Source organism: Hypanus sabinus, chromosome 19, assembly GCF_030144855.1.
Source record: "Hypanus sabinus isolate sHypSab1 chromosome 19, sHypSab1.hap1, whole genome shotgun sequence".
NCBI lineage: Eukaryota > Metazoa > Chordata > Chondrichthyes > Myliobatiformes > Dasyatidae > Hypanus > Hypanus sabinus.
Window position 1 is genome coordinate 28522638 of NC_082724.1, and position 26493 is coordinate 28549130.

The 26493-nt window shown below is 41.5% G+C and overlaps 1 protein-coding gene across 3 annotated transcripts in view; it reads right to left on the reverse strand.

Moving 5' to 3' along the window:
* cadpsa (Ca2+-dependent activator protein for secretion a) overlaps positions 1-26493 on the reverse strand; it is a 465102-nt gene that overhangs the window by 394224 nt on the left and 44385 nt on the right. For all 3 annotated transcript variants that reach the window (XM_059944256.1, XM_059944255.1, XM_059944254.1), the window contains exons 2-3: positions 20479-20592; positions 8873-9205 (exon numbers count right to left, since the gene is read on the reverse strand). In XM_059944256.1, the coding sequence (XP_059800239.1) occupies positions 8873-9205; positions 20479-20592 (447 nt within the window). The remainder of the gene's footprint in view (positions 1-8872; positions 9206-20478; positions 20593-26493) is intronic.

Sequence of the window (26493 nt, forward strand, 5' to 3'; positions counted from 1 at the left end):
GCATGCAACACATACTGTACTGATATAACGGAGGAACTAGTTTCATCTTATTAAATCAAATGCATTAAAGCATTGGTACAAGATTAATAAATTAAAGCAGTACAAATTAATAAATTATTAGCAAGACATCAAATTCTGGCAAAGTTGCTAAAAACCATTAGGGTCCTGCTAGAATGTATCCAGAAATAAATAAGTGCCTGAGGAAATAGTAATAAATGAACATTCCATTAGCAGATTTGCTCAGGCTGCCAAAACTAATCCGTACAGCAATGCATCAAACAAGTTACATTAACAGTTGACAACTTACTTTTCAACCATTATTTTCTCTATTAACCCCAAAACAGAAGGAAATAAACATTCTTTTAAAGCTCCATCAGTTTGCAAGCTTGCATATACTCAGTCCTGGTGCATGGCTACGTATCAGTTATCCTGACCATTACACCAGGATAACATTTCTACATTTCTTGATGCAATGCCATAGGATCAATTCAGTCCCCTAGGAAGAGTAGAAATAATCCTGAGTTTAGCAACTGATCCAAAAGATGACACATCTGACAATAGGACACTTTCTTGGCATTGTATTGAGGGTCAAGCACAAAGTTTTCTTTTCAAGGCTCTGGAATTGGATTTGAGATCTCAACTTTCCGACTGTTCATTGGAACACTGCTAACCGGTACAGACATCTTGGAAACTATTTCTTAGACATCATGGATCTGCTGCTGTGACGTAGAAAATTCACCGAGAAAGAGGCTAAAGCTAATTTATATGGAAATGGAAATGCATATTACCACACAGGAAGGATGTCCCTTTGAAATCAGGACCACATTGATAGTTCTCCCAGACTGCACACACTGTTGGATGGGAATGAACAAGACTGCAGGAAGGGCATAATAATAGAAATTACACATTTATTGTGCAATGAGGGAGAATCTGCAATGCATGGGTTAGCTAAGGAAGAAACAGAGCAGGAAGGATGAATTGGAAGAGGAAAACATTAACTTAGACATCTGTAGTATTGTGTCTGATCTTTCCATTTTTGTTTTCAATAAACACTCTGCAGTATCTGATGTGGTTCAACATCCTGTCGTTTTGATCATCCATTGGATTTAGACAGCACTGGCAGGCCAGTATTTATTATCCACTCTCCAAGTTGTTTTTAAGTAATGGTGGGCGGCCCTCTTGTGTTGTGTGTGGATGATTTCTAACACAGCTATTAGTTTGTCCAAACAGCACATTTATTTCCAAGTTTGGTTATTGTGCAAAGTTTTACACCGTGAGATGGAGTTTTCTTGAGCCTGCTGCTCTTGATGGAAGAGGATCACAGGTTTGGTAAATTAAGACGAAGGAGCTGCTGGTACTGCAGCTACTAGAAACCTAAATAGTTATGAGGAGGGGAGCAAATATTTAGTGTGGATCATGGTGTGCCAGTCTGGTAGTCTGCTTTGCTCTGGATACTGTTTCGGCCTCTAGACAGTTCCACCACAATCCAGATTGTGCCTCTCGTAAATGGAGAGAAGGCATGAAAGAAACAGGGAATTATTTGCTATAGGATACAGAGCCTCTAATTCATCTTCTAGCCACTGTACTTCTAGGGCTGGTTCAGCTAGATTCTTCTACAGGATCTTTCCTGTGTTACTCAACTCAGTGAATCTGCCTTTTCTTGTTTGCATTTCAGCTGCCTGGTAGCAGCCAAATAATAGACAAAAGGGATCCTTTCTGTTTCAGCGATCTTACATCTAAAAATTCCTCAAGGATTTGCGTTGGATCCCTTCTATTTTTCATATCTACCTACTCACTAGAAATGTAGTCGGATTACATTCACAAACTGATGGCATTCCACTTACTCTGTGACAATCCTTCCTCTGTCTTGGTGCTTATGGAGTGGTCAAGGGTGAACCACAGTTTCATCCAATTTTATACTGGGAATAACCAATGAATCGTAATCGATCTCTTGTTTTACTCTAAGTGCCCTTGCTGTTCTATGCTTGTAATAATCACACTCTCCACATTTGCAGACATACCATTTGACTTTGAGCGAAACATTTCTCAGAAAGGCACATACTTCCTTTTGGTTGTGATAATGGCCACAAATGACCCATTGTGATCAATCTGTCACCAAAATCCTTACCAAGAGCTTTGGGCTAGCTTTTGCAATAAAAGTAAAGCCAAAGCTATAAATACTCATCACTATTACAACTAAATCTAACAACAACTTTTGGTACCTGAGTATGCATCTTTAAATGAAGCAATTTAGAAACAGTAGGCAGAACTATCCTACTTTTGCATTGGTTACATTAAATGAACACAGAAATCACTGCTGTGGTATGAATTTGAGTGATTTGCCCATTAGTCCCTGATTAAATGGATCAAGTATTGGGGATGATTCACACAGAGCAGTGAGCTTTTAAAATGCAAGTGATTTTAACATATTACAAACCTTTCTAACACTGGAAAAATAACTTCACAGATGTGGAATGTCATTCCCTCAGAGGAAAACCAATGTTGTAGTTTTTTTGAAAAAGAAAATAAATCCTGATTTTCAACTTTGTCAGTCCTGCACAACCAAACTTTTATAGATATTTTATACAGTTACTCAAATGATTTTTTTAATTTTCCAATTTTTATAATTATTTAAAACATTAAATTCTATTCTTTCATTTATCACTCCCTCACACCTATGTGACCAAACTTAAAGACATTCTGCATTGTTAATTAAATGCAATTTTTATAACCTAATTTTACTTCAAGTCTACATTCCCCTTTTAAAATTAAATTTGAAGACTCCTGCTGTTATTTTCCCCCTGTTATTACCTGGTGTCCTATAGCTGCTGCACTGAAACACTTAAATAAGTACACAAGGCTGTCTGTGAGGATGCTGTAATTGAGGAGAAGGATAAAAAAAACAAATCCCTCTCCCACCACTATTATGAAACCAATGGGTAGGAGGGACAGAGGCCAGAAATCCCACTGTGGTGGTACTGGGTTTACGACCGTGAAGTTCTAAACTCTCTGAGTACACAAATCTTCCAACTATGAATAGATCAGCTATTTGATGTGCTGGCAGGAAGAGAGAGGGTGGGGAAGAGAGGGTGGCTGAAGAGAGTGGGGTGGTGCTCTTTGCTCTATAGAGAAAGTTGTTTGTTTGCAAAGCTGTCTTTTTAACTTTAGACTGATTACTACTTTCCATTTATTTTACAATAAGAACTGAAGACTGGCTCCTGTTTACAAAAAGAAGCTGAACAAAGAATACTGGTTGGAACTTTATCTTACTCAAAAACAACTATTTGATCTCTAGAAGTGTCGTGTAGCTGCTACGTTAGAAAGCTAAGCTTGACAAAAGGCTGCCCGGGCCCTACATGATGTATATCCATTGCACTGCCAGGTTCAAGAACAGCTCTTTCCCCACAAACATCCTTTTTTTGAACTAACCCGTGCAACTCTAATCGCTATCTAGGTATCGCAGCACTATGACCACTTTGATTCATTTGCAATAAAATTGTCTTTTTCTCATTTGTGTTTTTTACTTGTACAAATTTTGTACACGTTATACTTGTGTTTTTCATGTGGACACTGCTTATATGCAACGTGCCTGTCATGCTGCACTTGTGTATATATATATATATAAAGATTAAAGATTGAAAGGTTAGCTTTATTTGTCACATGTATATTGAAACATACAGTGAAATGCGTTGTTTGCATCAATGCCAAACACATTCTGAGATGCGACGGGGTCAGATCACAAGTGTTTCCATACTTCCAGCACCAACATAGCATGCCCACAACTTACAAACCCTAATTTGTGTTCACATGTATTGATACATACGAACTACTGCTTGTGCATATAGCAATAAACTCAATGCTGAAAACTGCAAATACTTACTGCTTCTCGTGTCTACAAAATTCTCCAGGACAATGCATTTTAACCATTTTGCTTTAAGTCTGACCTTTAATATAACTACCCTTTGATTCCACCCACAGCAGCTAAACACCTGGTCCCACAAACCCTTACCCTTATTCTTAATGATTTTAGCACATTTTCCAGGATAAACTCTATTTTACTTTTTTCATTTATAATGCCCCATAAAACCCACAATGCTGACAGTGAGTTTTATTATTTCACATCATTGCCTTGTAATATATTTGCTTGTTTATGGCTCTAAGGCCCCTGAACTGATTTTTTTCATGTTAAAGACACTATAAATGCAAATTGTGATTATTTGATGAGTTAATGGTGACAGAGGTAGTAGCTGAATTGCCATTGATTTTGGATGCAACATGTTTAGGGTCAATGGTGTAAAATAGACAATAAAACAAAACTATCAAGCTGCCTTTCAATATAGAAATATAAAATTAGAGGGATACAAACTGGGGCATCCATTAACTTCAACTGTTTTCTACCAACCTTCAAATTCTTTGCCTACTCCTAAGAATTACTTGCATTTATTGCCACGAGTCAATATGCCTCATAAAAGATTGTGGTGTAAAGAAAGATGTGGCTATTTCTGCTCTCCATACTCTAAATATCTCTGTATGTAAGGAACAAACAAAAAAAAATACAATCCAGCATGTTCTATTAAAATGACTTACTCCTAAATGCACCAACCATGTTTTATAGCAGGTCCAAGTTCACACCATTACATTATTACAGGTGAGGATTTATTTCCCCTCCAGAGAAGTTGGGGACTATTGACACCAACTACAGTATTATAGTATATGTTGCAGAATGGTAGAGAATGTTGTGACAACAAGTATAGAATTAAGGCTCCACAGGAAAAGGTGAGAGAGACATCTGGATTTCCTGTATGAAATCCACATCTCCCACTTACATAATGCATACCAGCAGTTCGGCTGTAGTGTACGAGGTGTGGCAGTACTGAGGGTAACACTCTAAAAGGCCATTTCATCCTTGGCATATTGCACCTTATATTTTGCAATAAGGAGTGTTTGTAAAGTTGGGTCAAATCATTAAACAGCTTCCAGGACCCAAGCTTTCTATCAGCTAGGCTGGGATTTTGCAGAAGTTGGGACTGGGTTAAAGCAATGTGCGACGAAGGCAAAGCAGATATGGTGTTCTGGTCCTAAGCACAAAAAGATGCTGTGAGTTGGCTTCCAAAGCATTCTTTCTCAAAAGTCAACAGAATGTTGACAGAGCGGAAATTATAATTATTAGCTGGCTTAAAATACATATTCTAAAGAAATTGTGTAGCAAGTTTAAAGCTTCCAAGAGTGAGCTTGTCAACTGTTTTGCTACTGCAAAAGCCTAGATGTCCGTATTTAACCATATATCTTTGGATTTGAGCAATACAAGTCATGATGAGGAGAAGTTAATAACCTACATAAAACTAGTGTTTGATTTAAATGAGTATTTTTACCACCATCCATGATCATGATTAGCTTACAGGCTTATCACAAATCACAGATCGACAGCCCTGCATCTTCCCTCACTTACTTGTTTCTGTCGATTGAGGAACATGGCAAAGGCAAACAGGAGCTCCAGCTGCACATAAAATCAGAGTTTCTTATACTGGAAATATAATTCCAATTACATCAACTGGATCTGATGTTAAAAACCAACCTTCAAAGCAGTACTTGCCTGCAGCTTAGCTGGACAAGATGGATCTCAGATCACTGTGCTGGTATCCCGATCCCTTACTGGATTTTCTGTTCTGCCTAGTGTTAATAAACTTCATCAGCTGTTATTACCGGTTTCGTTTAGATGGAACAGGATGTGGTGACGAGGAGCAGTATTAGCAGCAAGACCAAGAGACCAGACCGAGTAGCATTAGGCCCAGTTAGAGACTGCAAGTGAGAAGGACAGCGACCTACCTGTTCGTGAGAGTCTAAGTCTGGCGTTGAAGTGGGATATGTCAGAAAGCACCCCCAGGATCAAACTGGCAAGCAGTGTATTTGCTCTGCACTGCTACAGTTCATGCAACAGAATCAGATTTCCAGCTAGCTAGATCAAAACCATATGAGAATTATGACATTATACAGCACAGAAACAGGCCAACTTGATCCTGCCACAAGTGTCCACCTAAGCTAGTCAAATACATTCGTTGGCAGAGAATGCTTTACGTATTTATTGATTGATTGAGATACAGTGTACAATAGGCCTTACCAGCCCTTCGAGCTGTGTTGCCAAGCAACCCTCGTTTTAACCCTAGCCTAATCATGGGATAATTTACAATGTCCAATTAACCTTCCAACCAGTGCATCTTTAGATTCTAGGAGGAAACCAGAGCACCCAGAGGAAACCCACGAGTCATGCGGAGAACGTACAAACTCCTTACAGTCAGCAGTGGGAACTGAACAAGAATCTTTAGTACTGTAAAGCATTGTGCTAACCGTGCTACTGTGCCACCTCATGCTGGACCACACACCCACCACACATCCTTCTAGTTCACTGACTAACTCAATGTAATGTTGTTATGCCTGTGTTAGTGCCCTGGAAAAATGAAAGACAAAACAGGTTATGGTCAGGGAGGTATAATCATGTGAACCCTGTAGGACAAAATTTGCTATAAAACAAAAGGTAAAAGAGACAAATGTAAGACTGCAGTTCAAAACTTGCTGAGTGAAATTGCACCAGCTTGAAATTCATTAGTTGCCAGTAGTTTCCCTGGACTATTTTTGTCAAATGATTTGTACTCTGTTTTATTTGAGAAGCAAAATTCCTAGAAATCAATCAATTAGTTCCTTCCCCCTTTCACCCCTAACCACCCAAGTCAGTGTTAACTTTCAACCACTCATTCGCATTAACTCTAGTTTTATTAATATCTCCTCACATTCTTATAATTTACTGACACAGTCAGGGCAATTTACAATGGCCAATTAACCTACCTACACAAACGTTAAGTGACAATCTACCAGGCTTTGTTGTAGCTAAAACAATTTGTGCCATCCACTTTACTTTAGCTCAATTTAGAAAGTGCTTTAAATTACTTCATACAATCATCGAGAGCTAGTGCAGGCCTTCTTCCCCCCATTCTCCATCTTCCCTCTCTTTTTCAAGGCATGCACTGGAGCACCCCAGTTGTGCAGTTTGTGGAGTTGCCTGGTTTAGTCCTAGCCATGGGTGCTGTCTCAGTGGAATTTGCACATTCTCCCTGTCACAGTAGGTTTCCTCTGGGCGTTCTGGTTTCTTTCCACATCCCAATGATACTGTGAATTGAACCCCTCATGTGTAAATGAGTGGAAGAATCTGTGGGGGGGGGGGAGAATAAAAATGGGATTCAATTAGGAATAGTGTAAATGGGAGATTGATGTTCGATGCAGATTCATTAGGCCAATGGTCCTGTTCCCATGCTGTAAGAGTCTTTGACTTGATTCATTTAACCACTTTAGCTCCAAATTGCACAGCATTACCTTGAGTGTTGTAGGAGCCTAAATGCCAGTCACTTACATCAAAATTTCTATGGCACAACAGACCCTGTCCTTCCTTACGACAATATTTCCAACTAGAGGTCTTAGTTGGAATAACTAATCCTTTGACCTGCATCTGGTCATTATCCAGTTTCTTCTTGAGGAATCACAATGTGCACTATGTGATTGATATTTAACAACCATGACCTCACTTCTCAAGTACCTCTTTCATCGTGCTTTGAACATCCCGAGGTCATATACAACATTATACAAATACAAGACTTTTCTTTCTCTCTGTGATGCTTATCAAAATTCTACAACCAACTTCAGTGGAAAGAAATGTCCTGAGAGGAACACAGCTTGCTGTCAATACATGCACATACATATAGCACTAGTGACCAAACACAAATTTCTGCTCATGAATATTTATAGTTAACCTAAGCAGTGCAGCTGCCACTGAAAGAGAGAAACAGTTTTTCAGGTAAACATCTGTACTAACATTTGACATGTATTTATGTCACGCACGAAAACATATCACATCTATAAGATGAACAAGATTGATTCTTGAATGGCAAAATGTACTCATGAATTAAAATACAAAATGATGGAAGAGTCCTCTGCTCATCATTATATCGGGGTATGCCACTGTACAAAGCAAATACTAGGGCATAAGGTAACCTTCTTGTATACAGGAATGCTGAAATCATTAATTTTCACTTCTTTCCAATTTGGTTATCTTCTACTTCAAGTGGACAAAGCATGCGTTGCTTAGATCAATTAATTTGAGAATGATTTGTGGGACACACTATAATCTTTATTGAAAGACAATGCATTAAGCATTATCTTTCAGTAAAGTAGCTTGAACAAACAAATGTTAGCTGACCATCTTTATTATCCAACAAAAGCAGACAACTTTGCAATATTTTCATTTAAAATCCAGATCTCACTAGACCAGTACAGATTCTCACCTTTGTTCTGATTATTACCATTCACAAAAATACCACTGCCAACTTCTAGTGAAAAGATTCCCTGTATTTTCAAACTGCCTGGACTTAGACAAATCTATAATTCTACCATGCTTAAAAAACTGCACTGATAGTTAAAATCTCCCCTTACCAGCAGAAGACATTTTTTACATCAAGAAGACTTTCAGCTATGAGATCAATAATATTTAGTCACTTTATTGATATGGCATAAAAATAAGGAAGACCTTGAAACCTGGAGATCTGTAACTATAATGTGGATGAGAACTCTTGTGTAATACAGCTCTAAAAGTAACAGCTTGCTGCTGACACCTTGTAGAATGAAATATTTTCTATTTACCATTTCTAAGCAAACTGAGCCTAATGTCTACTCGCTCCAAATATGCTGCCTTGAGCAGTTTTACAAATTGGAATCAAAATAAATTAAAACAAAATAACCCCTGTAGTGACACCAACCTATGTTCTCTCACTGCACTGATTCAGTGCAATGAGGGCACCCATAATAGTAAGCAAAAGAATGTCTTCACCTGGCATGCATTGTACAGTAGCTGGTGCTCAAACTTTTTGATCCCCAGAATTTGCTGGAACATTTCGTACAGCTGCTCCTTGCTGAGGATGAGCTCTGATGCTGCACTCGCTGTCATCCGGGCCTGCTGTTTGCGAGGATCCTCCTCGCCTCGGTAAATCGCATCAAATTTTGCCATCCAGGAGCTCAGGACCGTCTCCTTGCTGAGACCATCAATTTCTGGCAAACTTCGAACCCGCTTTTCAATGTGCTTCTTAAACACTTCTCGAGAATCATTGGCTGAGCACCCACCACTTTGTACCATTCTGGACACACGATCACTTTTCAGGAACACCTACAACATAAAGCAAGGAGAATGAGTTACTGCCATGAACTATTTCAGATGTTACTATATAAAACTTAAGTACAACGTAATTCGGAAAGTCTACATCTGACATGTAGGAGTTGTTTAAAGCTAACTGATCATAATTCAGGACCAACATGTTCCTGTGAAGACGACAAACAAGGAGAGCAAGGATTAGTGTTACAAATTTTGTCACAAAAATAAAGAAAGAGCTTATAAAGTTTAGGAAACTGAAATGGGACAGTACCCTTGAGGAATATAAAAAGCAGTAAAGAATCTTAACAGGAAATGTAGGGCTAGAAGGGGCCATGAAATGTCGTTGGTGAGTAGGATTGAATGGAGTTTCAAAGCACGTTATAATCAATGCCTTGATCAATGAAAGCAAGATTCAAGATTCAACATTCAGATTGTTTACTGTCATTTTCAGTGTACGAATATAAAGGAGGATGAAATAATTGTACTCTGGAACCAATGTAGCACAAAATCACAATAAGATAAAGAACACGATCATAAACAAATCACAATAAAAATAAATAAATAAGATTGCTTCTATATGTAGATTGATTGTATGTCCATAAAGTGACATTAGGCACAGAATTACAGGGTAATTCTGACAGGAAATGATAAAGTAATGGTGGTGGGTGGGTTAGTGGTGTTGATCAGCCTTACTGCTTGGGGAAAGAAACTGTTCTTGACTCTGATGGTTTTGGCATGGATGCTACATAGCCTCTTTCCGAAAGGGAGTGGAACAAGTAGTCCATGAGCAGGGTGAGTGCTTTCTGTCATGATGTTGCTAGCCATTTTCCAGCACCTTTCTGTATCTATGTCTTGAATGCCTTTGTGCCATTATAACCACTTAAGCTGCCCCTTTCAGAGCTATGGATTAACACCCCAAAATCCTTCTGTATACGAATACACCAAAGGGAGTGGGCAAGGTTCTTTGCATTGGCATTCACCAAGCAGAAGGACATGGAAGATAATGAAATTCAGGAAGAAGTATGCTTTAGTCCCAGAGCATGCTGATATCAAGGAGGTGGCAGTATTGAGTCTCTTGAAGAACATTAAGGTACATTAAGGTAAAAAAAAACTGGATAGGTATATGGACAGGAAAGGAATGGAGGGTTATGGGCTGAGTGCAGGTCGGTGGGTTAGGTGAGAGTAAGTGTTCGGCACGGACTAGAAGAGCCGAGGTGGCCAGTTTCCATGCTGTAATTGTTATATGTTATATGGTTATACCCAAGTCCCAAGGGCCTATGTTATGTCATTGAGAGAGACAAGTGGATATTGCTGGGGAATTGTCAGAGATAATTGATTTCTCTTTAGCCACAGGTGGTGATCCAGAGGTCTGGAGAATAACCAATATTGTTCCTTTGTTTAAGAAGGACCATGAGGACAAACCAGGAAATCATAGGCTGGTGATCCTCACTTAAGTAATGGAGATTTGCTAATAATAGAGAAGAATAATGGAGAAGGATAGAATCTACTTGTAATTGAAAAAAAACTTAGATTTCTTAAGGATAGTCAGCAATGGCTTTGTATGAGAGGTCACATTTTAGGAAGAAGTGACAAAAATGATTAATGAGAGCAGGGCTGTGAATATTGTATACACGGACTTTTAGGAAAACTATTGAATAGTAGTCTGGTACTCTTGGTAGCCTGATCCAGAAGATTAAGTACACAGGATCCACTGAGACTTGGCCATAGAAACAGAGGATAATGAGGAAAGGGTGTTACTTTGAATGGATGCCTGTGACCAGTGGTGTTCTGTAAGTCAATGCTGGGATCTTTGTTGTTTGAGATACATATAAATAATTTAGACATAAACGCAGGTAGCCTGATTAATAAGATTGACGATGATACAGAAATTGGCCAAGTTGTGGACAGTGAGCGAGTTTGTCAAATAATCCAGCAGGACACAGACCAGACGGAAATATGAAAGGCAGATGGAGTTTAATCTGGACAAATGTGAGGTGTTGCATTTTGGAAGGTCAAACACATGAGAAAAGTACACAGTAAATGGTAGGATCCTTACTGATGTACAGAGGAATCTTGGGTTACAAAACCATAGCTCTCTGAATGTGGCAACATAAGAAATTAGGATAGTAAAAAAGACATACAGCATGACACAAAATACAGAGGAACTCAGCAGGCCAGGCAGCATCTATGGAAGAAGAGTATAGTCAATGTTTTGGTTCAAGACCCTTCAGCAGGCAAATGGGAATGGTTAAATTTCCTCATGGTCAGTACAGACAGCATGGGTCTATTCCTGTACAGTGCGATTTGTTTCACAATAAATTTGTAAATGTTTCACAAGAAATTATAATTTGTTCTATTAATGTTAGACAAAGGATGAAGGCAGTGGAAGTCGTCTACCTGGACAAGCCTTCTGACAAGTTCCTGCAAGGTGTCGTAAAGAGAGCTTCTGACACATTGGCTTTCATAAATCAAAGTATTGAGCATAGGATTTTGAAGATGTATAAGATTTTGGTGAGGCCAGATTTGTAGTACTGTGTGCTGGAAAGTTATCAATAAGACTGTAAGAGTAGAGAGAACATGTACAAGACTGTTGCTGGGACTTGAGAATATGAGTTAGTGGGACCGTTTATTCATAGGAGCGTAGGAGAATGAGAAGAGAGTTAAAAGAGGTATACAAAGTTAGGATGGATTTGCTGAAAGTGCACTAAAAGGCTGTATAAAGAGAAATCTATCAAGAGAAATATTTTAAGCTATACCTGTAAATAAATGAACAAAAGCCTGATGACATGAGGACAACCTTTGCAATATATGGATAGGATTTGAATCGTTTAATGAGGTAACTAAAGATTCAATGGTAAGTATCAAAGGGGAATTGGATAATTAACTGAAGGATAAAAACATCACAGAGGTGTGAAGCAGGGCCACTGAGGAGGGAACGGACAGCTTCTTCTTAAAAGAGTTCTCACAAATTTAATGAGCTGATTTACCTTTTTCTGTGTTATACGTTGGTATGATTTACTGAAACATTTTTAAAAGGCAGCGGAAAAATTACAATGAAAATTACTTCAATCATTTCTATTAAGTATGGAATTCATTAAGAAAATCGTCCAGTGTTTTCACAAAAAAATATACTCTTCTCTGCTTTTGCAAGTTTGATAGAAGAAGGACGACCTCAAAGAACAAGGGTTGTATATAAAATAGGGTCGGGCTGTTTTACATAACATCTATCAATCCTGTATCAACCTAGCCTAGTCTACGGGAGAGCACCAATTTAGAGGGCAACTGTACAAATAGGATGGCACATATTCTGGGTAGGGTAAAATATGTTTCTGAGATTGGTTAATATCTGTTTAATCAAAACATTAGGTAGAACAAGTTTTCCCTCTCTATTGGCATGAAGCCTTATCCTTATGCACAAGAGAAATCTGAACCAGGGAGATCTGGACATACCATCAAGAATGCCTGCCATTCCATACCTAGACTGCATTTTGGGAAATCTGATAACCTGGCTGTCCCCCTCCTATCTGTGTATACGTAGAAGTTAAAGAGCAAGGTTCCGGGGTCAGGGCAACAAAGTGGTGTTTGCGGGAGGTAGCGGAGCGGCTACAGGATTGCTTCATGTCAGTGGACTAGGCCGTGTTCAGGGGCTTATGAGAGGTTCTGAGCAAATACACCGTGGTTGGGTCAGACATTGTAAGTCATTTGTGGACAACTGTGTCTCCACAAATTCATTCAGAGTCTTCGCCAACCAGAAGCCCTGGATGAACCAAGTGATCCGTAATCTACTGAAGGCCACATCAGTGGTGTTCAGGTCTGATGACCAAGTAAAATATAAGAGGTCCAGGTCCTCTGAAAAGCTATCTCACATGTGAATTGGAAATTCTGGACCAGACTGAAATCACAAAAGAACGCTCAACTGTTGTGGCAGGGCTTAAAGGCCAGTACCTCCTACAAAGTAAAGCCAAGTGACATGTATGACAGCAAGTTTTTCTCCCAAATGTGTTCAATGTCAAAACACAGAGGCACCTTCATGAACTCTCACAGCCTCTGATAACCCTGTCATTTCAGTCTCTGAGGCCATTCAGGATAATGAATGGACAGAAAGCATCTGACCCAAATGGGGTACCTGGCCAAGTACAGAAGACCTGTGCTATTCAACTGGCTGGAGTCTTTAACTTCTCACTTTGTCACTCTGAGGTACCCGCCTGTTACAAGCAGGCTTCAATTATATCAGTGCCCAAGAAGATGCTTTAGGTGCGTTCATTCTCCTGAAGGAACGTAGCAACTGCCTCATGTCTATCATCCAGTAGCACTTGCATCCACTGTGAAGTGCTTTGAGAAGGTTGTGATGAAACATATCAACTCTTATGAGGAGCAACTTGGATCTGCCTATCATCACAACTGGTCAACAGCAGATGCCATTTCATTTGCAGTTCACTGGAAGACCTGGATAGTGAAGGTGCATACATCAGGATGCTTTTCACTGACTACAGCTCTGCATTCAACACTATCATCCCATCCAAACTAATCAATAAGCTCCAAGACCTACAGTTCAATACCTCCTTGTGCAACCAGATCCTTGATGTCCTCACCTGCAGACCCCAGTTAGTTCAGATTAGCAACAACATCTCATCCACAATCTCCACTGGTACAGGATGCACCATAAGGCTGTGGGCTTAGCGCCCTAATTTACTCACTTTATACTTCTGACCATGAGGCTAAGGACAGTTCCAATGTCATATTTAAGCCTGATGACACCACTATCGTTGGCCGAATCGAAGCTGGAGATGAATCGGCATACAGAAAATGGAAAATTTGGAGGAGTGGTGCCACAACAACAACCTCTTACTCAATGCCAGTAAAACTGAAGAGCTGATTATTGACTTCAGGAGGAGGAAATTGGAGGTCCATGAACCCTTATTCATCGGGGATCTGAGGAGGAGACGGTCAGCAACTTTAGATTCTTTGACAATATCATTTCAGAGAATCTGTTGTGGATCTAGCATGTAAGAGTCATTATAAAGAAGACATGGCAGTATGAGAAGATTTGGCATGTCATCTAAAACTTGACAGAGTTCTATAAATGTGCAGTGGAGAATATACTGACTGATTACCTAATGGCCTGGTATGGAAATCTTGAACAGAAAAGATGACAAAAAGTAGTGGATACAGCTCAGTCCATCACGGATAAAGCTCTCCCTAGCACTGAGCACATCTACCAATAGTGCTGTTGTAGGAAAGTAGCATCCATTATCATGGACCCTCACCATCCAGGCCATACTCTCTTCTCGGTGCTGCCATCAGGAAGGAGGTACACATGCCTCAGGTCCCACAACACCAGGCTCAAGAACTGTTATTACTCCTTAATCATCAGGCTCTTAAACCAGAAGTAATCACTTCACTGAACTGATTGCAGAACATATAAACTCACTTTCAAGGACTCTACAACTCATGTTCTCAATAAATAATACGTATTTATTTTATTATTGTTATTATTTTTTATTCTTTTTGTATTTGCACAGTTTGTTGTCTTTTGCACATTGGTTATTTGTCCAACTTAGTTGTGCGTGGTTTTCATTAATTTGATTGTGTTTCTTTGTACTTACTGAGGATATCCACAAAAGAATGGATCTCAGTGTAATATGGTGACATACTTTGATAATAAATTTACTTTGAACTTTAGATACAGACTAAATGAGCATTTTTGGAAATCTCAAGTTTTTATGTTACAGCCGTGGCCTCCATGTTTTGTCCTTCTAGCCTAATGATTACAAAAGCAAAATACTGCAGATATTGGAAATCTCAAGTACAAACAGCAGATGCTAAACAATATTCAGCAGATCAGACCAGTATTCCAGGAGAGAGAAATCAAGTCAAGACTTCTCTCATAATTCCTAATTTGATATCAGCAGAACATTGCTCTCCACAGATATTACACAACCTACTGAATACTTCTAGCATATTCCATTTGTATTTCAGAAACTGACAGTGGTTCAAAAATAAAAACTGAGGAGACCATAGAAAACCATACTAATAACAAGGAAGTGATTACATCAACCACAAATTCTTGCAGGTTAGAAAAGTAGATGTACATATGTCACACACTTGTGAATTTGACCCGCAGGCTGCCCTTAAAGTTGTTGCCCGTGGAATTCCAAATTCTGAACAGTAGAACTGTTGGTCCAATTGTCATAGTTAGTATAATTCACTCTATATTCTAACCACTTACCTCAATCTGACAGACAAAGAACATTACTGTTCATATATTTAGTTTGATTTCTAAATTACTATTATCAATAAATAGAAAAGTACAGTCATTAAGCACCAGCTGTTGCAATTACTGGCTTTCATTGAATAGTGGCATATTCTACTGAATTCAAATGCAATGACAGTTTTTAGCTGGTACGTTTTATATAGAGGTGTAACAGAGTTGGGAGTTCAGCTTCAGATCACGGATAATTTCAAACTGTAACACCTCCTGAAGTAGAATGGTCTCACAGACAGGAAGCAGCAATTTGGAAAGCTACTCAGGGATTGTCGGCACTCTTGGAAATCTGACCCATGGTGAGGAAATCAAAATGCACACAGCTAGATTCAAGTAATCCATTAACTCATTTAACTAACTTTAATACTGATGTAAACGTACTTATATTTGCTCATAATAATTCAAACTACTGAATCTGTGCCAGCTTTCAGATCAATCCCACCAACCCATTTTCCCCATTTACTTCACTGCTACCAGCTCAAAATCCCTATTTCTCTGCAGTGATGAGCTCATTGCAAACTTCTCCTAAATCAGCCTTCTATCAACAAACACCAAAGGCCCTGAGAAGCAAAACCGGGATTCTCACATACGACAAAGAAGTCAATTATAGGATGGCAACTGAAATGGACACCGAAGGCACGCCATAGTAGAAGAACACATTCATGAACTTGGACATGGAACAATTAATGTGACTTTCATGTCACTTTTTAGTTTTTTAGCTAACATTTTTAGCTTCATATAATCGTGCTTATTTCTGCATTCTTCACAACCACATGCTCATTTCATTAAGGCTTCTGCAGCTCTAACTTCTAGTATCAAAATGTTCTTAAAAACCCAGATCATGTGTCTTTGCACTTGGTCTGAAAGCTGTCCTGTTCCTCAACCAAAGAACTTTCAATGCACACATTAGTCAAGCTCCCAGTGATCAATGGCTCAATCACACAAGCAATCAATGGGCCTTATACACCATACCTGCAAAACAAAGGTCTTCAATCAGCCTCTTGATAGTTTGCAATACCACCTTCTGTCAATAAAGATTCACAATGGAATTCTATATCTTGAGTGCCAATTCTCAGTGAAGTCAAACATCAATGAGCAAACACGAGGAAATCTGCAGATGCTGGAAATTCAAGCAACACACACAAAATGCTGGTGGAATGCAGCAGCACTTTGTGTGTGTTGCTCAAACATCAATGATAATAGTTAGCTGTGTTAGTTCAGCCTTTGGCTATCTGCAGAAAATCTCAGAGACCTCAAGCTTGTTATCCACTTGAAAGCAATGGAAAGTTAGCACTTCAGTGTCTGCAAAATCCTCTAAATCCAGAAGCTGGATACGCCAACCAATGATAATACCCTACGCATGCCAACATCTTCAGCAATGAAGCGCTGGCTGCACCCAGCCACCTCTGATTGGCAAGCCATATTATCTGCACAACCAAATGACTCACAAAATTGACACTCTACTCTGAGCTTCGTCACAGCATGGTGGATGGAGAAAATGATTCTAAGATGCTCTCCAAATCTCTTTGGTGATGTCTAGTATCTCCAGACCCTAACCTGTGACTGCTGAAAAGAAACAACAACACTCAAAATTGAATTGACAACCTCTAGTCTATTCATCCAAAGCAAGCAGAAGCTCGGCATTACCAGCCGAGGAATGCACCATTAAGCACCTCCTGGTTTACACTGGATCTATTTTTGGAACAGCTTGTGCTTGAGCCAACCAGGAACGAGGCTATTTTGGACTTGGTGATGTGTAATGAACAGGAATTGATAAGTGATCTTGAAGTAAAGGAGCCATTAGGAAGTAGTGATCATAACATGATAAGTTTTTATCTACAATTTGAGAGGGATAGGGGCAGATCAGAGGTGTCGGTGTTGCAATTAAATAAAGGAGACTACGGAGCCATGAGGGAAGAGCTGGCCAAAGTTAAATGGGCGGATGCCCTGGCAGGAAGGACAGTGGATCAGCAGTGGCAGATATTCTTGGGCATAATACAAAAGATGCAAAAGCAGTTCATTCCAATGAGAAGGAAGGATTCAAAGAGGGGGAAGGGGCCACAGTGGTTGACAAAGGAAGTCAGAGATTGCACAGCATTAACGAAAAAGAAGTATGACAGGGCTAAGATGAATGGGAATACAGATGGTTGGGAAAGTTTTAAGGAACAGCAGATCTTGACTAAAAAAGCAATACGGAGAGAAAAAATCAGGTATAGTCTAGCCAGGAATATAAAAGGGGATAGCAAAAGCTTTTTTAGCTATGTGAAGAGAAAGAAGATAGTTAAGAACAATGTTGGCCCCTTGAAGAATGAATTGGGAGAAATTGTTATGGGAAAAAGGGAAATGGCAACAGAATTTAATGCGTACTTTAGATCTGTCTTCACCAGGGAGGACACAAGCAATCTCCCAGATGTATGGATGGGCCAGTGTCATAAGATATCAGAGGAATTGAGACAGATTGACATTAGGAAAGAAACTGTGATGTGTAGACTGGTAGGACTGAAGGCTAATAAATCCCCGGATCCAGATGGTCTGCATCCGAGGGTTCTAAAAGAGGTGGCTCAGGAAATTGCGGATGCATTGGTAATCATTTTCCAATGTTCCTTAGATTCAGGATCAGTTCCTGAAGATTGGAGAGTGGCTAATGTTATCCCACTTTTCAAGAAGGGAGGGAAGGAGAAAACAGAGAACTATCGCCCTGTTAGCCTAACGTCAGTCGTGGGGAAGATGCTTGAGTCCATTATTAAGGACAAAATAGTGGCACATCTTGAGGGCAGTAATAGAATTAGGCCGAGCCAGCATGGATTTACCAAGGGCAAATCATGCTTGACTAATCTGTTGGAGTTTTTTGAGGGTGTAACAGGGATGTTAGATAAGGGTAAGCCAGTGGATGTTGTGTACCTAGATTTTCAGAAGGCATTCGATAAGGTGCCACATAGGAGATTGGTGAGTAAAATCAGAGCTCATGGCATTGGGGGCAGGGTTTCAACATGGATAGAGAACTGGTTGGCAGATAGAAAGCAAAGGGTAGCAGTGAATGGGTGTTTCTCGGACTGGCTGGAGGTGACTACTGGGGTACCACAGGGCTCTGTATTGGGACCACAGCTCTTTACGATTTATGTCAATGATTTAGATGAGGGCATTGAAAACTATATCAGCAAGTTTGCTGACGATACTAAACTGGGTGGCAGTGTGACATGCGAAGAGGACGTTAGGAGAATACAGGGAGACTTGGATAGGCTGGGTGAGTGGGCAGATACTTGGCAGATGTCATTCAATGTGAAGTTATCCACTTTGGAAGCAGGAACAAGAGGGCAGAGTATTGTCTGAACGATGTAGAGTTAGGTAAGGGAGAAATGCAAAGAGACCTAGGAGTCCTAGTTCATCAGTCAATGAAGGTGAATGAGCAAGTGCAACAGGCAGTGAAGAAGGCAAATGGAATGTTGGCTTTTATTACAAGGGGAATTGAGTACAAGAGCAACGATGTCCTTTTGCATTTGTACAGGGCCCTGGTGAGACCACACCTGGAATATTGTGTACAGTTTTGGTCTCCAGGTTTGAGGAAGGCCATTCTGGCAATTGAGGAAGTGCAGCGTAGATTCACTAGGTTGATTCCTGGGATGGCAGGGCTGTCTTACGCAGAGAGATTGGAGAGATTGGGCTTGTACACACTGGAATTGAGGAGATTGAGAGGGGATCTGATTGAAATGTTTAAGATAATTAAAGGATTTGATAGGATTGAGGCAGGAAATATGTTCCAGATGTTGGGAGAGTCCAGTACCAGAGGGTACAGGGTACAGAGAATAAGAGGCCAGTTATTTAAAGCAGAGTTGAGGAAGAGCTTCTTCTCCCAGAGAGTTGTGGAGGTGTGGAATGCACTGCCTCGGAAGACGATGGAGGCCAATTCTCTGGATGCTTTCAAGAAGGAGCTGGATAGATATCTGATGGATAAGGGAATCAAGGGATATGGGGACAAGGCAGGGACTGGGTATTGATAGTGAATGATCAGCCATGATCTCAGAATGGCAGTGCAGACTCGAGGGGCCGAATGGTCTAATTCTGCACCTATTGTCTATTTTCTTCAATGTTTAGAACAATGTCATTGAAACAGACAACATTATGAGAGAATTTGACATAACCATGGAGTCATTCAAAATGAGGAGTTGGCCCTCAGCACTGAACTGAGAGGAACTTCCTTTACTCAGAAGATTGTGAAACTTTGAAAATCTCCATCAAATTACTGTGATATGGAATTTAGAAATAGACAGGTTTTGGAGGTTAAGGAGATCAAGATATAAACTTCCTAATGTGTTTATTAAGATATAGGATTTGTGTTGGAATATGATGCTGAAGTAAAAGATTGGGCCTCTTAGTAATTAAAAATGCACAATGGGGCAAATGGCTGACTGTTGCTTGTATTCCTACTGTTTTTACATTTATTGCTAAGGCACGTGAAACTTCTCACACCAGCATTAATATGAAAGGTGTTCTTCAGTTCAAAGTAAAGAAATTGCTTCAGAACACCTTTAAAATTTTTAATCTGTTTTCTTGTGAAGAGTTGTACTGACAAACAAAGGTCAAAGGCAATTCAAATTCAAAATTTTCTAGGTAGATGGAAAAACAATCTGTAGGAGGAACTCAACAGGTCAGGCAGCATCTAAACAGGGAAACACACTGGTGACATTTTGGATCAAGAAACTTTTTCAGGATTCCAATCAACATTTCTGGTGCCTGCCTTGCTGAGTTCTTCTAATACTTTTTTTTTGCTTCAGATTCCTGCATCTGTAATCTTGTCTTTGCAAGACCAAAGCTAATGTTTTCAATACTGTCCCAAAATCAGTACTCTTGCTAGGGTTCCCTTCCCTCACCCACGATCTCAATCAGAGCCAAAATGTCTCCAGCTCTGACACACTATTCAACTCCACACAGGGATTACAACTCTCTTCATTAAAATATCAACATTTGTATCTGATAACATGCAATGATATCAATAGTGTTAAGTATTGCAAGGAAAAAAAGTTACCTCATAATAACTTTGCACAGCATTGATAAAAGCTTCATCTGCCACGATCTGTGTCTCTCCATTCAAGAAAGCCTGGAAACGATCCTTGACTGTTTGCAGCTGTTGCTTGTTTATCTAGAAAAGTCAAACAGGAGGAAAAAATAACAATATAAACAGTGAAACCCTTGAAGCCCTTTCAGATATAGAGGCAGAATCCTTATTTTTTAAAATATATTAAACTGAAAGACCTGCATTTAACAACTTTCCTCTCTCTCTCTTACAAATGGCAGAACATTTACACTCATTGATCCAAAAGTAAAGATCCTGAATTGAGAGTTCATCATAAAATTAAGACCAATAAATCTGAAATTTCTTTCCATACCCTAGTGGAATCCATCCATCCTGGAGATATGCTTATACTATTATTTTCTCTAATTGTATACTCTAACCTCTTAATTTCTATTGATTTATTTTAAGAGTGCCTTTGATACTTAATCAGAGCCTTGCACTTGCTCACTGAGTGAATAAAGACCACAGTAACTTCTCTACTATGTGAATGGATACCCACCTTATTGGAACTATATACAGCAACAGCATAGTAAAACACACAATGGAGCCTGCTACTGTGATGCAACACAATTCACTGTCACAGGAGTTTACTGTGTGTTACTGCTGGTGAGAAGCATACTTCACTTTCAAGCATCAAATGTTGCAGAAAAAAATACAATTATGCTGTGCAAATAGTATTTAATCCTTGCTTCCTCACGGTGTAAAGCACTCTAAAATCTGACAGTAAACCTAAACAGAGAAAAAAAATCCTAAGGCAATTTAACTTTAGTTTTCAGAACCTGCTAATCGGGATATATTTCTGAATTATGTGAAATCATGTTTTATTTTAGGAATTCTTTTTACTGAATAGCAAATTATTTTCCAATCCTATAAGATTTTTTTCTCCATTTATTATGACTTATCATCATAAAAAGCAATAAAAATGACACAGGGGCAAGAATTGTTCAGTCCAGTACTGGGCCCAGCAGGCAAGGGCAATTACATAGAAAGCACAGCAGTGCCTCTACTTCCTTAGGCGTTTACAAAGATCCAGCATGATGTCTAAAACTCTGACAAACTTCTGTAGAAGCATATTGGAGAGTACATTAACTAACTGCATCATAGCCTGGTACGGAAACACCAACACCCTTGAATGGAAAATCCAACAAAAGGTAGTGGTTACAGTCCAGTCCATCACAGGTAAAACCCTCCCCACCATTGAGCACATCCGCGCGAAACGTTGTCGCAGGAAAGCAATATCCATCACTAGGGATCCCCACCACCCACGTCATGCTCTCTTCTCGCTGCTGCTATCAGGAAGGTGGTACAGGAGCCTTAGGAGTCACACCACCAAATCAGGACCAGTTATTTCCCCTCAACTATCAGGCTATGTGATAACTTCACTTGCCCAGTCACTGAAAAGATCCCACAACTTATGGACTCATTTTCAAGGATTCGTCATCTCATGTTCTCAACAGTTATTGCTTATTTATTCATTATTATTACTTCTTTCTTCTTCTTCTTCTTCTTCTTCTTCTTCTATTTGCAGGTTGTTGTCTTTTGCACACTGGTTGAACAGCCTTCACTGATGCTATTATGGATTTATTGAGTATACCCACAAGAAAATTAATTTCAGAGTTGTATGTGGTGTTACTTTGGTAATAAATTTGCTTTGAACTTTGATCATTTTGTGTAGAAACATCATAAGCATCTGCATTTCAAATTCACTCAAGGTTACAATCACATGTCCAAAACCAGACATTATTAAACCCAGTTACTGCTGACACATCACTTTTGATTTTGACTAATTTCCTCCCACAACCCACAAAGAATTACAATTTCTGCCACACAATGACTACCACAGGAAATGGCTCTTGATGCTCCCAATCAATACAGAGCCATTTCAATAAATACCCAATTCCACTGATATTTAGGTACATTTCTTTTTTTAAAGAATCAATAAGAACTACACCAGTGGCCATTTTAGAAAAGAGATGAAATACTTTACACACACCATGGGCTTTAAAAAACAGTCAATAAGGCATCAGTCAAAGCTGTAACAAAAAGAGCGATGGTTTCCATTGATACCAGGGCGAGATTGTTCACTAGTTGTGTTTCAGAGGAAACAGATGACGATTTGAGAGCTACTGAACAAGCTGACAGGTATCCTATCAGTAAGTATCACCTTTACTTCATTATAAAAATGAGGTCACAACATGAGAAGTATAGTTACAATTTAAAATTGATGTTTGAACAAAATACACTCAATATGGAACAAATGGCAAACTCCATAAGGGGCCACCATAAGGGAGTCTGTACAGAAAGCTTCCTTGACATCTAAATGCTGACCCAAAAGCTCAGGTATCTGCTATGCAGGCCTTGCAGATTCACCAGAATATTACATTCATCCTGTACTCTAACACAGAGCAGCAAGGGTAGATTCCTAATACTGTCTCAAAATGGCTGTTTGCCATCACTCTGTCAGTACCTTTTTTCTGGGCCACATTGCTCACTGTCAGATCATTTTCATCTGGTCTAAGATTCTGTAGACTGCAGCCAAGCCACCAAGACCAGAGCAATTCAAAATCATCCATTGTGGCCATCTCAGTGGAAGCCCAATACAGGGGGAATTCAAGAAGTGAAAGAAGGAAGTAAACATATACCAATGTGTTGCAAAGGTGCAGAGATACGATACATAATAATTATTTTGAACTTTGCAACATTCATGGAATAGGTGTATATGAAACTAAATGAAAAATTCTGAAAATGAAATTAAGATTAAGAAAGCAGGGCTAAAAGAAGACAACACAGCAACATGAATTCTAGTATGGAGTGGGCTTTGGGGTAAGGAGGATGTGGTGAACTATGTGCCTGTCGGGACACGCCCCTGCTGACTGCTCCTGTGGCTCCTCCCACAGGCCCCTGTATAAAGGAGACCTGCGGCCTGACGCTCGGCCTCAGTCTCCAAGACCTTGTATGATAGACACTCACTCCTGGTTCCTTCTTCCAGTCAATAAAAGCCGATATCTCGCCTACGTCTCAGTGTGAGTTATTGATGGTGCATCAATTTTATTGACTGGAAGTTTTAAACCATGGAACCCGTTTTGCGTCCGGACCGGTTGGATTTGGACCCTCAAGACCCTGACGCAGCTCTCGCTTTTGAACACTGGCTTGCATGCTTCCAATCGTACTTGGCGGAGCTTCGTGCGACTGAACCCACCGTTATGCACAGAATCCTACTCTCGAGGGTCTCCTCCAAAGTTTACTCCTTTATCCGGGACCTGCCGACCTACGATGGGGCACTGGACGCCCTCAAACGACAGTACCTGCGGCCGGTGAACACCGTCTACGCAAGACATCGTTTAGCTACCCGGCAACAGCGGCCTGGCGAATCGTGCGCTGAGTTTCTCCGAGCACTACAGACACTCGTCCGAGCTTGTGACTGCAAGACGCTCATGGCAAAACAGCATGCGGAGCTGCTGGTGCGAGACGCCTTTGTGACGGGACTGAGGTCAGTGTACATGCGCCAGCGACTGCTGGAGAACTCAGATCTTACCTTAAGCTCGGCGATAGAGACGGCCAATGCTCTAGAAGCTGCGCGGCATAACGCCGACGCTGTCCAGTCGCGCGATTCCCCGCCGGTTCCGTGGACTCCTCAGACCCCGCCACCGCCGGCTCCCGGGAGCGAATTCGCCAACGCCGCCGCCAGTCGCGATTCCACGCGCTCCCCGACCCTGACCACGGCTGTGGCCCGTCAGAAACTCGTGCTTTGTTATTTCTGTGGCCAAAAGAAACATCCTCGACAACGCTGTCCAGCGCGAGAAGCGACCTGCTCCAGCTGCGGAAAGCGGGGCCACTTCGCCAAGGTCTGTCAGTCTCAACCTCGAGCGGAGTGCAGCGCTGCGGGTGAAACGTGGGGGCCGCCATCTTGCATGCCGGGATGTGGGCGGCCATCTTTGTCGACGTCAGCACGCCCCGCCCCCGATCCTCGGATGCTGACCGGGTACCCCGGATGTGAGCGGCCATCTTTGTCGGTGTCAGCATGCCCCGCCCCCGACCCTCCGATGCTGACCGGGTACCCCGACGGCGATCCAACTCTGGCCACCGTGACTCTCGACCAAAGCGCCCCACACCAGCTTGCAAGGTCCATGATGGACATCCAGGTAGAGGGACACTGGACTGGATGCCTGTTTGACACGGGCAGCACTGGGAGTTTTATTCACCCGGACACAGTGCAACGCTGCGGACTCGCAACGCGGCCGGTAAGTCGGAGGTTCCATTTGGCCTCTGGGTCGCAGTCCACAGACATCCGGGCGGGTTGTGTAGCGACATTGGTGGTGCAGGGCACAGAATATCGGGACTTCGAGCTGCTGGTCATGCCTAATCTGTGCGCACCTGTGCTATTGGGGCTGGACTTCCAGAGCCATCTCGAAAGTGTGACCATGGTATACGACGGGCCCCTCCCACCACTCACTGTCAAGAATCCTCAGTTTTGTGGGATTTCTTCTCATACCCCGCTACTGACCACACACACACCCGCACACACACATCCCATCCAGAACCAGGCCGACAGCTGCGCTACCGACACTTGCAGCCTCTCCACTCTCAAGGTCCCTCCCCCACCGCTGTTCGCCAACCTGACCCCCGACTGTAAACCTGTGGCAACCAAAAGCAGGAGGTACAGCGCGGGGGACCGGGCCTTCATTCAGTCAGAGGTGCAGCGGCTGCTCAGGGAGGGGATCATTGAGCCAAGCTCAAGCCCTTGGAGGGCCCAGGTAGTTGTTGTTCGGACTGGGCAGAAAGATAGGATGGTGGTGGACTATAGTCAAACCATCAATAGGTTTACGCAGCTTGACGCCTACCCCCTACCCCGCATCGTGGATATGGTCAACCAGATTGCTCAGTATAAGGTGTACTCGACAATAGATCTGAAATCTGCTTATCACCAGCTCCCCATCTGCCCAGAGGACCGCCCCTACACCGCCTTCGAGGCGGGCGGCAGGCTCTATCACTTCCTGCGCGTCCCTTTCGGTGTCACGAATGGTGTCTCTGTCTTCCAGAGGGAAATGGACCGGATGGTGGACCAGTACCAACTGCAGGCCACATTTCCCTATCTGGATAACATCACCATCTGTGGTCACGACAGGCCAGATCACGACGCCAACCTCCAACGATTTCTCCAAGTGGCCGCAGCTCTGAACCTTACTTATAACAGGGACAAGTGTGTTTTTGGTACCACCCGCCTTGCTATACTTGGGTATGTCGTGGAAAACGGGGTTATTGGGCCTGATCCCGAACGTATGCGCCCCCTGTTAGAGCTCCCTCTTCCCACCACTCTCAAGGCCCTCAGACGGTGCCTGGGTTTTTTTTCCTATTACGCCCAATGGGTCCCCCATTACGCAGACAAGGCTCGCCCCCTGGTCAAGTCTACCTCGTTTCCCCTCTCTGCTGAGGCCTGCGTGGCCTTCAACTGCATTAAAGCGGACATTGCCAAAGCTACGATGCATGCAGTGGACGAGACCGCTCCCTTCCAAGTGGAGTGTGATGCCTCCGATTTCGCTCTGGCTGCTACCCTTAATCAGGAAGGCAGACCAGTAGCATTCTTTTCTCGCACCCTCCAAGGCTCCGAAATTCAGCACTCCGCGGTGGAGAAAGAAGCCCAGGCCATAGTGGAGGCTGTTAGGCACTGGAGGCACTATCTTGCTGGCAAAAGATTCACAGTGCTGACCGACCAGCGCTCGGTTGCGTTCCTGTTCAGCAACCAACAGCGGGGCAAGATCAAAAATGATAAGATTTTGCAGTGGAGGATAGAACTCTCCACCTACACCTATGATATCCTGTACCGGCCTGGCAGACTCAATGAGCCCCCTGATGCCCTATCCCGGGGAACATGTGCTAGCACACAGCTCGACCAGCTGTACGCCCTTCATGCACAACTTTGCCATCCGGGGGTCACCCGATTTTACCATTTTGTGAAAGCTCGGAACC